The 19,962-nt window shown below is 39.6% G+C and overlaps 1 protein-coding gene across 1 annotated transcript in view; it reads right to left on the reverse strand.

Annotated features, from left to right (window-relative positions):
• Positions 1 to 12,253: 12,253 nt before the first annotated feature.
• DHFR (dihydrofolate reductase) overlaps positions 12,254 to 19,962 on the reverse strand; it is a 23,102-nt gene continuing 15,393 nt past the window's right edge. The window contains exon 6 of the mRNA XM_007471981.1: positions 12,254 to 12,332. Coding sequence (XP_007472043.1) covers positions 12,254 to 12,332 — 79 coding nt within the window. The remainder of the gene's footprint in view (positions 12,333 to 19,962) is intronic.

The following is a 19,962-nucleotide window of genomic DNA, read 5'->3' on the forward strand; positions in this document are numbered from 1 at the left end:
AAAAAAAAAAAAAAAATATATATATATATATATATATATATATAAAAGCTAGACCAGTAGGAGGGTCCCAACAAACCAGAAGCAGGCCTTTAACGGAGTGCTTATTTGTACAATGCATCCATCTTCTCTGCTCTCTTTGGACCTAAATCCCTGGGTTTCCAGCTGCCTCCTCCCACCACTTCTACCTGCTACCCGGCTTGCCAGGCAGGCCGGTAGGAGAGGTTGATAGGTGGCCACCAGGGCACGTGGGCTTCTGCCCTTGAAGTCTCAAGGCTGCAGAGTGCAAAGAAATACCAAGATTATGGTTTCTATCCACGTGTGGCCTTTTGACACACAAGCTAATGAATATATTCCAGGTACAGATCGTTCTCTCCCATGAGCTGAATTTCTGCAGGTCTCCAACGAGACAATTACTGGTTCCACTTAACAGAGTGACTCAAGGATGGATCTGACGGCTGGCTCGTATTGAAGCCTGGTTGTTTTCCTGCCCTCTTCCCCGGCTTTAGAATTTGTGTTGAAAAGTTACAATACAAAACGCTGAAGCACCCCCACGCACCTGCCTATGGGGAGCAGGCTCCACGGCTCCTGGTGGGCGCTACTTTTCAAGGGCTGAATGGGCAGGTTCACGACTCTGGGCAGTGACAACACAGGCCCAGAGGGGTTTGCTCATCCCTGCGTTTCTCTGAAAAGATGCCTCTACTTGACGATTACCTACCTGGGGATCATCTTTTGAAACCGACTGAAGAGAGCTTATTTCATAATCAACATTTCCCAGAAATCACTCACAAGCCACAGGCTATGAAAAGAAACAGATTTTGACAAACTTCATGCAATGTATATTATTGTCAAAAGTTCGCAGAGATGAAGCCCAGCCCTTTGAATGTTTTCAGATTTGATTTTCCAAAGGAATGTTTTTTTAAGCTACAGATACCTGGAGGTGCTGATAAAAAGCAAGAGTGAGATGTTGTGTTGGAGCTGGATTTTCAGGGGCAAGGGGAGACAATCTGAAAAGTTAGAGTTCACTTTTTATTTTTAATCTAAGCTTGAAGCATCGCTAAACTATGGAGGAGGTGACAATTAAGACCCAATCATAAATCAAAACCTCCAATCTGGTTGACATTCCATTTAGACTGAACCACAAACTCTTTAAGAAAAAGCATCCTGATAGACCAAGACGTGTGACCTTAGTGCTTAAGAGACTGTTGCCTTTATTTCAAAAAGCTTCCTGAAGTGAAAAGGAAATAACTGCAAGGAGGCATATGGCACAATCACATTTTTGATTACTTGGATGGTAAGTTTTCTGGGTTAACTTGGCCAGGCTATAGTACCTGGTAAGTTAATCAAACATGAATCTAGGTATTGCCATAAAGGTGTTTTGTAGATATAGTTAACACCCACAATCAGTAGACCTTAAGTAACGGAGATGACCATTAACAACATGGGTGGGCCGGATCTAATCAGTTGAAGGCTTTAGAGCAAAAGCAGTTTTTTTTTTTCTTTCTGCCCTGATAATATTTTAAAATTGAAACATAGTTGATTTACAGTGTTTTTTCAGCTGTAAAGCAAAGTGATTCAGATATATACATATTCTTTTTCAGATTCTTTTCCATTTTGGTTATTACAAGCTATTGAATACAGTTCCTTGTGCTGCACAGTAGGTCCTTGATGTTTATCTATTTTATATATAGTAGTGTGTCTGGTAATCCCAAACTCCTAACTTATCCCCCCCAGTCCTTTCCCCTTTGGTAATAATAAGTTTGTTTTCTATGTCTGTGAGTCTGTTTCTGTTTTGTTAATAAGTTCATTTGTATCATTTTTTTTAAGATTCCACATATAAGTGATATATGATATTTGTCTTTCTCTGCCTGACTTACTTCACTTAATGTGATAATATCTAGGTCCATCCATGTTGATGCAAATGGAATTATTTCATTCCTTTTTTTTTTTTTTGCTTTTTTGTTTCTTTAATTTAATTTTTATTTGTTTTTTCACTTTTGGCTGTGTTGGGTCTTCATTGCTGCACGCGGGCTTTCTCTAGTTGCGGTGAGTGGGGGCTGCTCTTTGTTGCAGTGCGCAGGCTTCTCATTGCAGTGGCTTCTCTTGTTGCAGAGCATGGGCTCTAGGCATGCAGGCTTCAGTAGTTGTGGCTCGTGGGCTCTAGAGCGCAGGCTCAGTAGTTGTGGTGCATGGGCTTAATTGCTCCACAGCATGTGGGATATTCCTGGACCAGGGATCGCACCTGTGTACCCTGCATTGGCAGGCAGATTCTTATCCACTGTGCCACCAGGGAAGCCCATTTCATTCTTTTTTATGGCTGAGTAATATTGCATTGTATATATGTACCACATCTTTTTTATCCATTTATCTGTCGATGGACACTTAGGTTGCTTCGATGTCTTGGCTATTGTAAATAGTGTTGCTGTGAACATTGGGGTGCATGTATCTTTTTGAATTACAGTTTTCATCAAAAGCAGGGTTTTTTGAGAAGAAATTTTGTCTCAAGATTGCAATGTCAACTCCTGGCTGGATTTCCAGCCTGCTGGCCTGCTCTGTAGACTTCAGGCTTGTCAGTGCTCACAATTACATGAGTCAATTACTTAAAATAAATTTCCTTCTCTCTCTCTCTCTCTCTCTCTCTCTCTCTCTCTATATATATATATATATATATATATATATATATATATATGTATACACACACATGAATTGACATATATATTTCACATTCTATGGAAAACTCAGACCAATTCAATCGCATTTGTGTACCTGAGTAATAGTAATAGCTGGAGTTTTTAAGATGGAAATTCAGAACCATTCAATGTGGAAGAACTTTCTTCTTGCCCCTCTGAGTCTGTACTAAATGAATTGACAACATTCTTAATTTCAATTCAACTCAGATGCTACAAAGTCCTATCTGAGGGAAGTGAGAAAGATGTTTGGATGTCAGGCTGCCTGGAGATACACACAAGAGGGAGTGAGAGGACCAGCAGGGAGCATTCACCAAATGAGACCCACAGAGTTCAGACCCGATTTCCACTCACAACTTGAAATCTTACTCCTTCCAGGAGTAAGTTTTGAGGACAGAATGTGGAGAAGTCTGTGCTACTAATGGCCTGTTGGGGAAGGACAGGCTTCCTCGTCTAGATGGAAGAGCCAAACAAGAATATATTCCACAACAGAAGAACACTTTTTACCAAATATAATGACATAGGCAATGAGAATATAGGTAATATGGAACTAAATTACAAGCCCAATTTGTAATGTTAAAAAAAGGCTCTAAATGACAGTTATTTCCATGTGCAAAGACTGGTATTACTCTTTCCATTCTTTACAAGAGAGATCTAGTCTCTGCCCATGAATGAGTCACTTTCCTAAAATATGGAGTTCTTTCCTAAGAAGACCTGAATTCTGCTTATATTTCTCACAACCATTAAAGAACAGTTAGCATTAACTCCTTCTAGCCTTCTATTTTCAAGAACCTCAAGGACCCTTACTAGAAGCAAGAGGCATTTCCATACTATTCACCCAAGTCTCTTAACCCCAGAACAAAGATGCAAAAATAGAAAAATGGAGAAGCAGAGGTCAAGTTATAATCCTGGTATCTTTCTCTTTTCCTTTCTACCTAGCTGTTCACCAAATCTGTTTCCTTTATCTCCTGCTCCACCGCTAGACTACAGCCTCCCTGCAGTTGGGTGTGGTTATGACAAAGTTTTGGTCAGTGGAATGTGAGGGAAAGTCCTGTGTGCCACTTTGCAGCCTGCCCTCCCCATCAGACCTCCCACACGTGACCCTCCATGCTCTTTCCTTTTTGGCAACAATCTTGGAAATCCCTAGTTGAAGATAGAAGCCACAGGATGGAATGACCCTTGATCCCTGAATCACCACCTGGAGAGCTGCCTGCTGATCAGAAACACCTGTGTTGGACTTCATCTGAGCAAGAAATAAACTTCCATTGTGTTAAAGCACTGTGATTAGGGGTTTATCTGCTAAGGCAGTGAATTCTTAATCAACACAGTGAGTGAAGAGCATTGCTGTCACCTTTAATGTACTGCAGGGGAAGCACACAAGTTTATTTTAATCTATTGATTTGGAATGTCATTTATAGCAATGTGGCTGATATAATGAAATGCCGAATCAGCCCCAAATGTGGATTCCACATAGAATTTATTAAAATGAGATTGAATATATGATAAATGAGATTGAATATATGATAGAAATTAAATATGACCCTTCAATTCTAGATTGCAATTCCCTCCACCCTCCAAGCGCTGTGTTGGTGTGTTAAGCCTTCATGGTCTGGAAATTTTTTATCAGCTGTGGAGAGTGGAGGCACTGGTAACCAGGGAGGAAAGTAGATGCAAGGTGGCTAGGGGCTGGGGGCAGCCAATGCTTTCCTCTCTAGGTGTTTTGCCTTCCTAGGTTTTCACACACGGCCACCAGACACACAGTGAATAAGAGAGAAATTAGCATGGTGTTCTCTACTCTGTTCTTACAGAATAAAACCAACTAAAGAACACTTCATTACAAGAGCTGTGTGTTGATTGTCTTGTTGTTGCTATTATTATTATTGCAAATAACTCATTTGTAAATTGATTGTTTAAAACTTGAAGCCCATTTCCTTTAGGGAATCAATGTTATATAGGCTATGAGGTTTCAAAGATGATATACAAAATTTTATTTAACCCATTCTGTTATCTATCTATCTAAGTGTTGGGAAAGGCAGTCTCATATGTGCCTTTCAACCCAAACTGCTGTAAGGCACACATTTTGACCCCTGCTTAGGCATATAAATATGGGCCTTGGGCCTAGAACACTTCCTTACCAAGAGATAAAGAGCCACACAGCCTGTGCTGGGTTTACCACCTTGTGTAGGGTTATCTTTCCCTCATCAATGACCTCAGGCACACTCCCGGCATTCAGTATTTCAGACTCCACGGAGTAGAGGTCGGGGTCCTTCTAGGACAGCACAAGAGGGGTGCCAGTAGGCCATTTGCCCTGCATTGGCTGCCAGGCGGACCTGCTTGCCATGGGGAACCATGTACACTATTGGAACTGCTATTGCTCTTTCTTCTCTATGTGAGTAAAGTGTTGTTCCATCCAGTGCTTGACTGTATTGTGTTTTCCTTGGCAACTCCGATACTTAAGATGCTGTGGGCAGAAGCGTTTGGAGTTCTATTCCTGGTGGCTGGCATTGTGATGATCTGTGCTATCCTCCATGCAGTTGAATTCCTCCCCAGGCATGGTCCTCCCCAGTGTATAGTCCTCCCCAGTGCATGGCATTCTGTTCATCCGTCTGTCTATTGATTGATCGATCAGTCAATCAACCAATATTTTTGAGATGCTAGACATCTTGAGGGCAGACAGAGGTGAATAAGATGTAGTTTCTGTCTTGAAACAGCTGTCAGGCAGAGTTGATGTGGCAAAAACACTGTTAATTGTAGTCTCATATCCATCTTCCTGTCTTACTTGACACGAGACCTCTGATTTTGCTGGGGTGGGGGCAATATACCAGCCCCGGATGATAGATCAAGATTAGTTTTAAACCAGCGATCCTAAATTCTGATGTGCATGAATTAGAATTAGGCTCTAGTGCTAGGAGGATTTGGGACAAGTTTTGTTTTCCTGATGAAAGCAATGTGCCTGACATTGCTCCCTTTCTCTCTTCCTGCTGTGACCATGGACTTTGTTTCTGAAGCAGTATAAGCCATTCTGCAACCTTGAGCAAGAAACCAAATTGTTCTGAGTCAGCAAATCCCAATTTGTTTAAGCCACTGCCATTTGGGTTTTCTGGTACTTGCAGCTGAAAACATTCCTAGTTGATGAAGGAGAGATGAGAATAACATACAGCTGTGAGGCAAACCGCATTTAAGGGCTGTAACAGACAGGCAGTGCTGGGTGATTCAGAGAATGGTGAGATGGAAAGCTTCATGAGAGAGGTAACATTTTGTATTTGGGTAGGGCTCTGAGGATCAGGTATGGCTTAGACTGGAGGATACGGGGAGGGAGGAATTATAGGCAGAGAGAACTGCATAGGAAGGACATGTGTGTGGCAAAGCTTGGGTCTGTTTGGGGACTTGTGGGGAGCTGAGTGTGGCTTGTGTATAACATGTGGGGAGTGGAAATGGTAGATAAGTTTGGAGAGGTTGATCAGTGCCTCTGCAGAGGACCCTAAAGGCTAAGGTGGTATTTGTTCTTAGCTGGGTGAGCTTTAAGGAGGCGAGACAGCAACATAATCAGAGGTGCAGTTCAGAAAGCTGGTCTTGGTGGCCATGTTTATGAGAGATTGTTGGGGAAGGAGAGCAGATACGGAAAACCCACCAATTTAGGTTCCTCCAACTGTCTAAGTGAGAGAAAATAAAGACCTGAATTAGATATGGTTTTGAAAAAGAACAGATTGAGAGGCACAGTGAAGGTGGAGTAGGCACTTGGCACTTGGTGGAGGCAGGGCCTATGACACCTACCTTACTTGGTAAGGCCTTGTCCCAGCTTCTGGAATCTGGTGTATGGTCAGGCCATTTGAGATGGTTGTTCTCTTGCTCTATGTACATCCCCCTACTCAACCACTCCGCGCTTCACTCACATGACTATCCAGTCTTCTTAATTATAGGGCTTGATTAGTAACTGGGTAACTGATGAGGCCACCTGATGTCAATGCCCCCTATAAGTGGTAGCCTCCTCCTCCCCGGAGTACTGAAAGACTGCTGCCAGGTCCTGCCTGCCCTCTGCTGCACAGGGTGGGATGTCACTGTAGGACTTTGCTTCAGATATGTAAGATCCTCCTACCCAATAAACTGGTGATGTGTCTGTCTCTTTCTTCAGTCTTGAGGCTGGGTAACTACAAGGCTTGCGGGCCTGCAGGGTGCAGCCCAACATCTGGAGATGAGGTTTCTTCATGGCTTTCCCTCTGCCTGGAGCATACCTCTGCCTTCTGCCTGTCACTAATCACCTCTCTAGACCCTGCAATACCAGGCTCAAATCCCACCTTAAAAGAGCCCTCATGGGGACTTCCCTGGTGGCGCAGTGGTTAAGAATGCACATGCCAATGCAGGAGACATGAGTTCGATCCCTGGGCCAGGAAGATCCCACATGCCGTGGAGCAACTAAGCCCATGCGCCACAATTACTGAGCCTGCATTCTAGAGCCCGTGTGCCACAACTACTGAAGCCCGTCCACCTAGAGCCTGTGCTCCACAACAAGAGAAGCCACCGCAACGAGAAGCCCGTGCACCGCAACGAAGAGCAGTCCCGCTCACCACGACTAGAGAAAGCCCACACACAGCAACGAAGACCCAACACAACCCCCCCCGCCCCCCAAAAGAAGCCCTCATGTCCATCAACAGGAGAATGAACAAACTGTGGTACAGCCACACAATGGAAGACTATTCAGTAATGAAAAGGAACAAACCAGTGATACATGCAACAACGTGGGTGAATCTCAAATAAATTTTGCCGAGTGAAATGAGCCAGACCAAGAGTACATACTGTGAAGTTCAGGAACAGGAAGAACTAATCTATGAGAAAAACCCAGAATAGTGGTTGCCTCTGGGAGGTGGGATTGACTAGGAAGGGATATGAGGGAATTTTCTGGGGTGATGGACAGAGGTTTGTGTCACACAGTCATATGCTTTTGTTAAAACTTGTAGAATGCTCCACTTAAGATCTGCATTTCGCTATGTAAATTTTGCCAAAATAGAGTAGCAAATATTGAAATATAGTTAATGAAGAATCTATGAATGAAGCATACTGATACCGACAATTTACTTTTGAGATGCATCAAAATATAAGATGTATAGATGGATGTTTGGCAAAAAATGTGATAAAGCAGAGACAGCAAAGCGTTAACAAAGATAGAATCCAGGTGATGGGTAAATTCTCTCAACTTTTCTGTGTGCTTGAAAGAGTTCATAATAAAATGCTGTTGGTGGGGGTGGGAAATGCCAGGTTTAAGTTATGCTAATTCACCTCTCAGAGAGGACTGGCAGTGCAAAACCAACCTGTGGGCAAACTTTGGCCTTTTGAAGGGGGCTGTGAGCAGAGGCTGAAAAAGGGGCAGTCTCATTCAGGGTCCCTTTCCCAAACGATTCTGGCTGGTAGATGGAGTAGAAAATCTCTGCTCTCTCCAGTTTTTCCTGAGTCCAGTGTCATCACGTCTCCTTGCAGATTAACCCTCTGTTCCTTCAAGTGTTTGTCTTCTGTGTGTCCTATGGCCCTGGGGCAAGGAGGTAGAGGACACCTAAAATTTGTCTTCCAATAAACACATTTCACATTTATTTACTTTTACTATTGACTGCAGAGTTATTTGAAATAGCACACAACAATGTGATTTGCTCTTTTTTTGGTCCCAAGGATAAAGAGGTTTAACAGAAATGTCAATGTACAGCAGCACCCCCTTATCCAAGGTTCCTCTTTCTGCAGTTTTAGTTACCCGAGGTCAACCACAGTCCGAAATATTAAATGGAAAATTCCAGAAATAATTAAAGTTTTAAACCTCACACCGTTCTGAGTAGTGTGATGAACTCTCACATGGTGGCCCACTTTGTCCCTCCCAGGACATGAATCATCCCTTTGTCCTGCCTGTTAGGACTTAGTAGCTAACTCATTTATCAGATCAACTGTTCAGCTATGCATCACCCCTGATTATTTGGCTGAGTATAGATTTATCACTTGAAAATAACTTCTCTCAATTTTGAAGGCATGGTTCTATTATTTCATTTTTTTTTTTATTCCCTCTCTCCTTCCTTCCTTCCTTCCTTCTTTCCTTAAAGGTATCTCAAACTCAATGGGTCCAAAGCCAAAATCAAACTCCACCAGAAAATCCCATTACCTCCAACTTAAAAAAAAAATTTAATTTTACTTATTTTTGGCTGCATTGGGTCTTTGTTGCTGTGTGCAGGCTTTCTCTAGTTGTGATGAGCAGAGGATACTCTTCGTTGCAGTGCACGGGCTTCTCATTGTGGTGGCTTCTCTCGTGGCAGAGCATGGGCTCTAGGCATGTGGGCTTCAGTAGTTGCAAGACACGTGTTCAGTAGTTGTGGCACATGGACCCTAGAGTGCATGGGCTTCAGCAGTTGCTGTGCATGGGCTCAGTAGTTGTGGCATGCAGGATCTAGGGTGCAGGCTCAGTAGTTGTGGCACATGGGCTTAGTTGCTCCATAGCATGTGGGATCTTCCCGGACCAGGGATCGAACCCATGTCCCCTGCATTGGAAGGTGATTCTTAACCACTGTGTCACCAGGGAAGTCCCTACTTCCAACTTTTAAATCTATCCTAAATCAAATATTTTTACTATGCCCAATCCTCTAGTCTGAATTACCATCATTCCTCTCCTGAACTTCTAATTGATTTTCCTGATTCTGTATATTTTAAAATTGTAAAGTATTTCAAACAAACTATGTGTGGCTTTATACTTTTTACTATATTAAAAAGTATGAAAATCTTACATACACAATCATTAACATATGGAATTGCTTTAAGTGTTGAGCATTCGCTGTTCCTACGCATGCCAGCAGCCTCTTATCGCAAACACCTGGGACTCTAGCAGCTGGAGTGTGTTCAGTACACAGGTCAGAGAGCTGACAAACCTGGGAGCAGCCCCAAATCAACGAGTTAGGGATAAATACTCCGGATTTCCTCCCCTCCATTTCCCAGATATCGCAGCACTATTGAGTTTGTTACCCAGTGGGAATCTGCTCACTGACCTTGAACTGGCCTTCTTACCTTCCCGATTTTACTTTTCCACATACCAATTGGTGCTTTCTGGTGTCATCTATCAAATAAACTGCTTCGTTCAAATTCTAGTCTCAGGATCTGCTCTGGGGGAGACCCAATATAAGACAGTAATGTACTCATTTTCTTGTCACTGGACTTGCAGGTTGTTTTGTTTTTCACTGTTACAAACAAGGCTGCAACATTCTTCTACAAACTTCTCAAGATTTATGTAGGAGGGTTTCTCTTGGTATTGAGTGGAACTGCTGGGTCAAAGGGTATGTGCATCTTCATCCTTAATAAATATTGCGAACATTTTAACAGTCTGACAATGTTAAGTATTGGCGAGAATGCCACATCTGATGTGTATGGATGGTACCTTGCTGTAGTTTCATTTATTTTTTAAAAATTTATTTTTTTCCCCTGTTTTTGGCTGCACTGGGTCTTCGTTGCTGCACATGGGCTTTCTCTATTTGTGGCGAGCGGGAGCTACTCTTCGTTGCGGTGCATGGGCTTCTCATTGTGGAGCATGGGCTCTAGGCATGCAGGCTTCGGTAGTTGTGGCACGTGGGCTCAGTAGTTGTGGCGCATGGGCTTAGTTGCTCTGCAGCATGTGAGATATTCCTGGACCAGGGCTTGAACCCATGTACCCTGCATTGGCAAGCAGATTTTTTTTTTTTTTTGCGGTATGCGGGCCTCTCACTGTTGTGGCCTCTCCCGTTGTGGAGCACAGGCTCTGGACACACAGGCTCAGCAGCCATGGCTCACAGGCCTATCTGCTCCGCGTCATGTGGGATCTTCCTGGACCAGGGCACAAACCCGTGTCCCCTGCATTGGCAGGTGGACTCTCAACCACTGCGCCACCAGGGGAGCCCCAAGCAGATTCTTAACCACTGCGCCACCAGGGAAGCTATAGTTTTGCTGTAGTTTTAATTTGCATTTCCCCAATTACTAGTGGGAAGGTACAACTTTTTATATATTTTTGGCCCCTTGAGTTTCCTCTTCTCTAAATGGCTTGTTTCTTTTTCTTATTAGTATCTGATATCTATAAATCCTGGATACTAATAGTTTTCTGGTTATGTTCCTTGCAGAGAGCACCACTGTCTTCTTGTGGTTTGTAAGTCTCAGTCCGTATTGATTCCTATTCTTTTGTGTGATCTGTTTTCTTCCCTCTATGGAAGGTTTTTGGACATTTCTTTTTATTCCTGATGTTCTGTAACCTAATTTTACTGCTAAGCATAAAGGGCTCAATTTATCATTTTAAGTAATTTTTCATGAAAATAAGTACATAATGCTACAAAAAACCTAATCACAACAGACATACCTAATGCAGAAAATAACACTCCCAACTTTGATACTGTCAACAGTTTGCAGCATGCTTTTTCCCACACATGAACATTTATTAAACATTTAGAGTATTATACGCAATTTGCTTCTTTTATTTAGCAATTTTTGGCATTTTCCTGTCAGTACTTCATTCTTTTTAACTGCTGCAGATGTTACATTTTATAGACATATTGGTTAGTTATTTCTTATTAATCAACATTTGGGCTGTTTCTAAGTTTGAAAAAAATAGTTGCAACAAATACTCTTGGGTCCATTTCTTTGTTCAGGATTAATTTCTAGAAGTGGAGGTTCTGGGTCCAAACCCAGAATATTTTGAATTTTAATTGATATTGCTAACTTACACTCTAAAAAGGTTGTACCAATTTATAAGGCAGAAAATTTATTTTTTTTTGGATACTTAATCTAAATCTTTGCTAACGTGATGGGTAAAACATGTTTTAATTTTCGTTTTTTAATTCTGTGAAGTTTAGTTTCTAACTTACTAATTTTGGTTTCTAGCAATATTCATTCTCAATTTATTACCTCTTTGAATTTTTAATTTTAGCTATTATGTTTGATATTATTCTTTTTAGTAAAGAGCAGCCAGTTCTTGTTCTATCATTGTAACATCCCATGCAATCTCACTGAAGATCAGGAACAAAGTTTTTTAAGGTCTCAAACCTTCTCCTTTAACCACCGAAAAGGTAGTCTCGTACCTGCCTCTTTACTATCCCTGTGGAATATCCTGGATTTTTCAACTTATTGACTCCTGGTCTGAGTGAAGGGAATTTTTTTCAGAAGTGTGATATAAAGTAATTCACAGTCCCTCTTTTGATCTAATTTAAATAACTGAATGTTAGCTCTTCCGTTTATAATCCATTTCTGACATTTGGACCCATCTGCCTAGCTCTTAGCTCTATAGGCTCTGGTTTCAACTCATGCTACCAGGGCACTCTCCCACTGTGGGCTGTCTTGGTAGATGTTCTACCCTAGGCAGGTGCTGGTCACCTATTCTTGACTCTTGATGGGCATTCAGGAAGTTACAGCAAGAAATGTTTCACAGACGGTATCTGATACAGTCTAGCTAAGATTAATGGGGAATAAAAGTACTTTGCTTAGAAATAATTATCCATAGATCTAAAGTCAACAAAAGTCTCTACAACAAAAAATACATAATTTTGGTGGGGGAGGAGGAGGCTTGAGATAGATCAGAAAACACTTTCACATTAATTGTTCTTTTCATATACTTCAAATTTGTACTTAATGCCTTTTTCCTCCTGGACATCAGAAGGAACACCTGGATATCTGTAAAAGAAAAAGATGTATAATTAAATATTATGCAAATACACCACACATGCAAATAGTAAGAAAAATTTCAAACTACAGAAAGTTAGAAAATAAAAAGTATAATTCTTCTTCCTTTCCTTCTAACTCCTAGTTTTTCTCCCCAAACCACTGTTAGCAGTTTCTCTTTTATGTTGCCACTCTTGTCACCCAGCTAATATGAAATTTCTTAAGAACTTTTTGCAAGTCTTACATTTGGTATCAAATCTCTTGTGTGAGCAAAGAAAAAATAAAACACAACCTTTAGCTGTTAGAGTGGAACTGAAGTTGTGTGTGGTCCATGGGGATTCTTGATTTCTGTTTATCAGTGGACACCACACTGCTCTAATTCCCCACTGTGTGGCTTATTTCATATCCTTTACTAGAATCACTGTTTATCTGATCTTTTCTACTCCCAACACTCACTTAGGTGTGTGTTTCCTTCAGCTTCTAAGTCAAAACCCAGGCCCTCCTTTGGGTATATACTTAGAAGTGGGATTACTGGATCACATGGTAGTTCTATTGTTAGTATTTTGAGGAAACATACTATTTTTCATAGTGGCTGCATCATTTTACATTCCTACCAACAATGTACAAGAGTGCCAATTTCTCCACATCCTCGCCAACACTTATCTTTTGTAGTGATATTTGCACTTCCATGTTTACTGCAGCATTATCCACAATAGCCAAGATATGGAAACTACAGTGACAGATGAATATATAAAGAAAATACGTATACATACAATGGAATATTATTCAGCCTTCAAAAAACAAGGAAGTCCTGCCATATGCAGCAACATGGATGAACTTGGAGGACATTATGCTAAGTGGAATAAGTCAGTCACAGAAGGACAAATACTGCATGATTCTACTTATATGAGAAATCTACAATGGTCAAATTCATAGAAACAGAGTAGAAGGGTAGTTCACAGGGGTTGAGGGAAGGAGGAAACAGGGAGTAGCTGTTCAAAGGGTATATAAAGTTTCAGCAAGATGAGCAAGTTCTGGAGATCTTCTGTGTAACGCTGGGCCTACAGTTTACAATAGTGTATTGTACACTTAAGCATTTGTTGAGAGAAGATCTCATGCTGTGTTCTTATGACAACAAAAAAATTATTTTTCACTGAACACCACTGCCCCCCCTCACAAAAAAACCCCCAAACCCAGGTCTTCCACTGAAGGCTGTTCTGACCACTCTTGTCCACAACCCTAATCTTGGTGCACTTCTGTAGGTTTGTGCTGGCTGTATCCACTGTGCTCAAGGTGAGGGGTCAGGAAGACTTGCTTTAGTCAGGCTTGTGTTTGAACCTGGTTCTGCTGTGTGACACTTAGCTATCAATAAAAAGTCTTCATCCTTATAGAGAATTTAGCACTGTGCCTGATATATTAAGTGCTCTACAAATGTTACCCATTAGTGATATTAGTTTGTTTTGTCCCCCTAACTATTTTCTAACCTCATTGTAGGCAGAGATAACACAGAAAACAAATTTAAGTCTCTTATGATACCCAACAGAATGCTGAGTAATAACAGGAATTAACCTTTTGTTGACCAATTAGAGAGTATGCCATTTTGAAAAAATATATAATTAGAAACATGAAATAACAAGAGCATAATAATATATAAGAAAAAAAAGGAGACTATATTTCAGAGGAAGAAGGTATGTTTCTATTTACTAACCATTTCCTAAGCTGTTTCTGTTCTACTGTTTTAGTAGCAATATAGTTTTTTCTTTGTTTAAAGAAATGATTTTACTAGGCCAACTTTAAACCACAATTTTACTTTCTTAGACGAGTCACCAAAAGCAACATTTACATTTGTGTGTGTGTGTAAAATTCTCAAGAGTATCAAGATTGTCAGCTAACAAGATAAAAGCAAAGTATCAAATCAAAGCTATTTCTAAAACCACGAATAATAATGATTTAGAAATAACTATGCTATGGGCTAGATATGGTCACTAGTCATGGTAATAATGTTTATTTTCTCTGTGAAAGGAAAACTGAATTCTGCTTAAGATTAATTTTACTTTCCACAATATTCACATATTCAGTCTGTTTTAATAATGATAACTACCTCATAATCATAATTCCAAACTTTTCTGAAGAACAAACTGTCTAAGAGCAACCTTTGAACTCCAAGTTTAAGTCTAACAGGATTTGGAAATACCACCTATTTATTATGAACCACCCAGATAGATGGTCTTTTCTAGAATCTTCAAGCATTAAAGAAGCAAATCAATACAAATAATCTTAAGATCTGAACTAACAAAGGAGCATGAGAATAATGCAGAGATGATTTGATGGAAGGTCTAAAATAGAGGTAAACAGAGTTCCTGGAACAGGTATCCGTAAGAACCAAATCATAACTAAAAATGATAACTCTATAGGAAGCACAGGCTCAGGAGGAGAGGGATCCACAAATGATACGGACAAATATGCCAGGATCCTGTTGGACAGTCAAGAAATAATGGGAACAGAAGAGGAAACGTCAATCCATCTAAAGCCTACTTCAAGTGTCTACTGGTGAGGGGCATCTGTCCCAGCTCCAGAGCCAATTACTGCCTCAAAGGCCTCTTCTGGTCTTTAATCCTATTTGACTACATGGTCACATGAAAGATTGTTATCTAGAAGGAGAAGTCTGCATGGGGCTCATTAAGTGGCAAAACTGCTGCTATAAAATATTTTGCTCTGATGGTTTGGTTGGATCCTAGTGTGAAATAGTCTGAGATAGAAAGACTTCTTCCAGGCAAGATGAATAAGGGCAGAGCCTTAATGGACAGGCTGGCATGGTGCTGTCAAAAAAAATGATTGCATTGACAATGACCCACTGGGAAAAAAAGGGAGACACAAAGTAAAACCATCTTAGTTCGTTAATATTCTGCTTTGAGACTTCTACCACTTGTGGCTTCATCTACATTTTAATTTATTCTCTTCTTGCTTCACAGTAGTCCTCTTTCATTTTTATTTCATTATACTGGTGCTTTTATTACCAGGAAGTTTGGTGTTAATAAAAGATACTGTGTTTGAACTGAAACCTATGTAACCACAAGAGGCCTAGGATAGGGATAATGGATGTCTAAACAAAGTGGGTAGCTGTGGGGAAAGAATGAAGGGGAGTAAAGAATGATCAGAACTCATTTCTGGACAGTAGGGAGCAATTCTAAGTTGCCCAATGTAGAGAGATTTGGAAAGAAAGCTCCAGAATTGAGCAATGTTACAGGTGTCCAGGGACAAAGCATATTATCTTTGCTTCAGAGGTTTCCCTTTTCTCTGTTTCATGAACGATTTATACTACTTCATATCTCCCTTATCCCTTAGGGGATTCCCTCCATCCCGTGTTAAAGAGGCTGTTACTACGTGGCTACAGGCTTGAAAGTACAGATGACCGTGACGTGCTGCAGTGGAAGAAAGGACTTTTTGTTTTCTTCCATAGCCTTGTTTAGAATATGTCCATTTTGGAGCAACTTCTTTGAATTTTGGCTTTGGATAGCAATTTCCTATCTCAGTCTATTCACTATTAAAAATTTCTCAGACATTTAAAGAAGAATTAATACCAGTCCTTCACAACTCTTCTAAAATGTAGAAGAGGCGAGAATGCTTCCCAGCTCATTCTGTGAGGCTATAGCACTATCCTGATAGCAAAGCGAGATGAAGACGTTACCACAAAGAACCTACGGACCAATATACCAATATCCTTATGAATATAAATGTAAAAATCCTCAACAAGCTATTAGCAAATGGAATTCGGCAACATATAAAAAGGATTATTACATTACTACCAAGTGGGATTTATCTCAAAAATGCCAGATGGGTTTAACAGAAAAATCAACTGATGTAATATACCACATTGATAGCGTATTAAGTATTAATTATATATTTTGTCTTATTAATGACAGAAACCACATGATTATCTCAAGAGACTCAAAAAAAAAGTATTTGACAAAACCCAATACCCCTTCATGATAAAAACACTCAATGAATTAGAAATAGAAGAGATCTTCCTCAGTGTGATAAAGGGCATGTATGAAAGACCCACAGCTAACATCGTATTTAATGGATGCTTTCTCCCTAAGATCAGGAACAAGACAAGGATGTCTGCTCTTGCCATTTCTATTGAACATCATACTGGAGGTTCTAGCCAGGACAGTTAGGCAAGAAAAAGAAATAAAAAACATCCAGATTAGAAAGGAAGAAGTAAAACTATCTCTGTTTGCAAATGATATATTCGATATCTAGAAAATCTGAAGGAATCCATTTACAATCAGAATAAATGAGTTCAGTGAGGTTGCAGGATACAAGCTCAATAAACAAAAATCAATTGTATTTCTATATATTAGCAATGAACAATCTGAAAATAAAATTAAGAAACAATTTGATTTACAATAGTATCAAAAAGAACAAAATATTTAAGAATAAATTTAACAATGAAGTGCAAGGTTTGTACACTGAAAGCTACAAAACATTGCTGAAAGAAATTAAGGAAGATCTAAATAAGTTGAAAAGACATCAAATGTTCATGATTTGGCAGTTAATACTGATGTGATGGCAATACTCTCCAATCTACAGATACAGGGCAATCTCTATCAAAATCCTAGCTTGCTTTTTGGCAGAAACTGACAAGCTGATCATAAAATTCATGTGGAAATGCAAGGAACATAGAGTAGTCAAAACAACAAAGTTGTAAGACTAGTACTTCCTGATCGCAAAAGTTATTACATGGCTGCAGTAATCAAGACAGTGTGGTTCTGGCATAAAGATACACATGTAGATCAGTGGAAGAGAAGTGAGTATCCAGAAATAAACCCTCACATTTATGGTCAACAGATTTTCCACAGAGGTGCTAAGACAATTCAGTTGGGGAAAAGACCAGTCTTTTCAACAAATAGTGCTAGGACAACTGGTGTGCTGCTTACCAAAGAATGAACTTGGACCTCTTCCTTATAGCATATATAAATTAACTCAAACAGATTATAGACTTAAATTAAGAGTTAAAACTATAAAACTCTTAGAAGAAAACACAGGAAAAAAATCTCTGTGAGCTTGGATTAGGTAATGGTTTCTTAGGTATGAAACCAAAAGGACAATCGACAAAAGAAAAAAATAGAAAAATTGGACTACATACAAATTAAAAACCTTTGTGCTGCAAATGATTAGGAAAAGTGAAAGTCAATTAGGAAAGTGAAAAGACAATTCAGATAATAGGAGAAAATATTTTCAACTCATATATCTGATAAAGGACTTGTATCCAGACTATTCAAAGAACTCTTAAAACTCAGTAATAGAAAGGTAAATAACCAAATTTTAAAAATGGGCAAAGGATGTGAATTGATATTTTTCCAAAGAAAATACAGTATATAAATCTCAAATAAGCACCTGAAAAGATGTTCAACATCATTAGTCATTAGGGAAATGCAAATCAAAACCACAATGAGATACCACCTCATCCCTAGTAGGATAGCTATAACCAAAAAGGCAGACAATAACAAGTGTTGACAAGGATATAGAGAAACTGGAAACTTCGTATGTTGCTGGTGGGACTGTAAAATGGTACAGTCACATTATCAAAAGTCCAGCAGTTCCTCAAAATGTTAAACTATACGACCCAGTGATTCTTCTCCCAGATTATACCCAAGAGGAATGAAAATATACATCCCCACAAAAACTTGTACATGAATGTTCAGAACAGCATTACATTAACCAAAAAGTGGAAATAAATCAAATGTCTACTAATTGGTGAATGGATAAATAAAATGTAGTAAATCTATACAATGGAATTGTTTTTGGCATGAAGTACTGATACATGTTACAACATGGATGACCTTGAAAACAGTATGCTAAGTGAAAGAAGCCAATTCCAAGAAGGACTTCATATTATATGATTCTGTTAACATGAAATATCCAGAATAGGCATATCTATTAGAGATAGAAAATAGATTTAGTGGTTCCTAGAGCCAGCAGGGGAAGGGAATGGAGAGCGACTGCTAATGTGTACAGGGGTTCTTTTTGGATGGTGAAAATGTTCTGTACTTAAGATTGTGGTGATGGCTGCACAACTCTGAATATACTAAAACCATTGAATTATATACTTCGAATGGGTGAATGTTGAGATGTGTGAATCATTTCTCAGGAGATGTTAATATTTTCTAAGAGTCAGAGAGCCAGAATTGTATTTAAGTTATCAAGGATCTTGAAGGGTCATAGCTTTGGAAAGAGGTCTAATCGAGAGTGACAGGGTTTACAAAGGTATTTATTATGAAGCTGATTCACACAGTAATCTATTCTTTTTGTTAGTAGCAAAAAGAAAGGTAAGAAATGAGGGACAGCAGAGATCAATATCCACATAATGTGAGAATCAGCAATCTAAGCAGTACAAGAGAAAATACGGTGGGACAAAGAAACACAGCTGATTCAAAAAAAAAATATATATATATATGAAATCAATGTGATTTTTCTAAGTAGTCACCTTTGGAGACTATAAGCAAAAGCCTGTATTTTAGCTGTTTAGAAACTTTTTAGAGTTCTTAGAATTTCCAGTTTTCTTTAGACCTAGTTAAGAGCCCAAGAAAATCAGTCACAAACTTCATTTGATTTGAGACCATTACCTATATTACTCTGTAAAGTAATATACTTTATTCTAAAGCTTGGCCATCCATTTATTCAGACTTGGCTCTGAATGCTGCTTTTAGGAGGTATTTCCAAAATCAAACTTGCACTCAAAGAATGACTGTTTTCAACTGAGAGTGTTTGAAAGAATGTGTTAAGAGCTAGTCTAAAAGTGTTGATATAATTAATCTTCTACTCTGCATAGCCAACAGCTGAAAAGTGCTTTTAAACTAAAATGTTTAATGTTTAATGTTTGCAAAAGCAGAGTTTCATGCTAAAATCAAAGTAAACTACAGAGTAAATCAAGTGTAACATCTTCTTCCACCTCCACCACTAAGTTAGTTCCTTCATCTTTCACCTGAACTACTGTAACTGGTCTCCCTGCTTCACTCTTGCCCCATCCAGCCCATTGCCCATAAACAGAAGAGTATCACTCTCTATTCAGAACCCTCTAAATCTGCCCTGGGTCTGATCCCTCTTGCTCTCCCCCTCGCTCACAATGCCCACCATGGCTTTCAGGTTCAGGGAACACGCCAGGCTTCTTTCTGCCCTCAGTTCTCTGCGCTAGCTACTTCTGGTTTCTGGAATGCTCTCCTCAGCCCTTTGTGTGGCTGGCTTCTTGCCATTTAGATCTGGTGTAGACATCACTCTTCAGAGAGGACTTCTCAGAGTACACAGTATCTACCACAACACAGTATTTCAATTTACCACACAGCAACTCTTTGGATGTATATCTATTATTTGCCACCCTCCTCCTCTACTATAAACAATGTAATCTCCTGGAGAATAGTGACATCATCTGTCTTGGTAAACACTGTATCCCCAATGCCTAAGACAAAGTCTGATGCTAAATAAGCACTGATCTTACAGAATGAACTAATGCCTATTCTCTAGATTTCAGTGAAGTCATTAAAACCTGAACATTCCCAAGTCTTCAACATTAAAACATATCCAAAAATTCCTATAGTTTTTGTCTATAAAACACATTGCTACTTCGAATTCAATCGGAAGA

Source organism: Lipotes vexillifer, unplaced genomic scaffold (genome assembly GCF_000442215.2).
Source record: "Lipotes vexillifer unplaced genomic scaffold, Lipotes_vexillifer_v1.1 scaffold83, whole genome shotgun sequence".
NCBI lineage: Eukaryota > Metazoa > Chordata > Mammalia > Artiodactyla > Lipotidae > Lipotes > Lipotes vexillifer.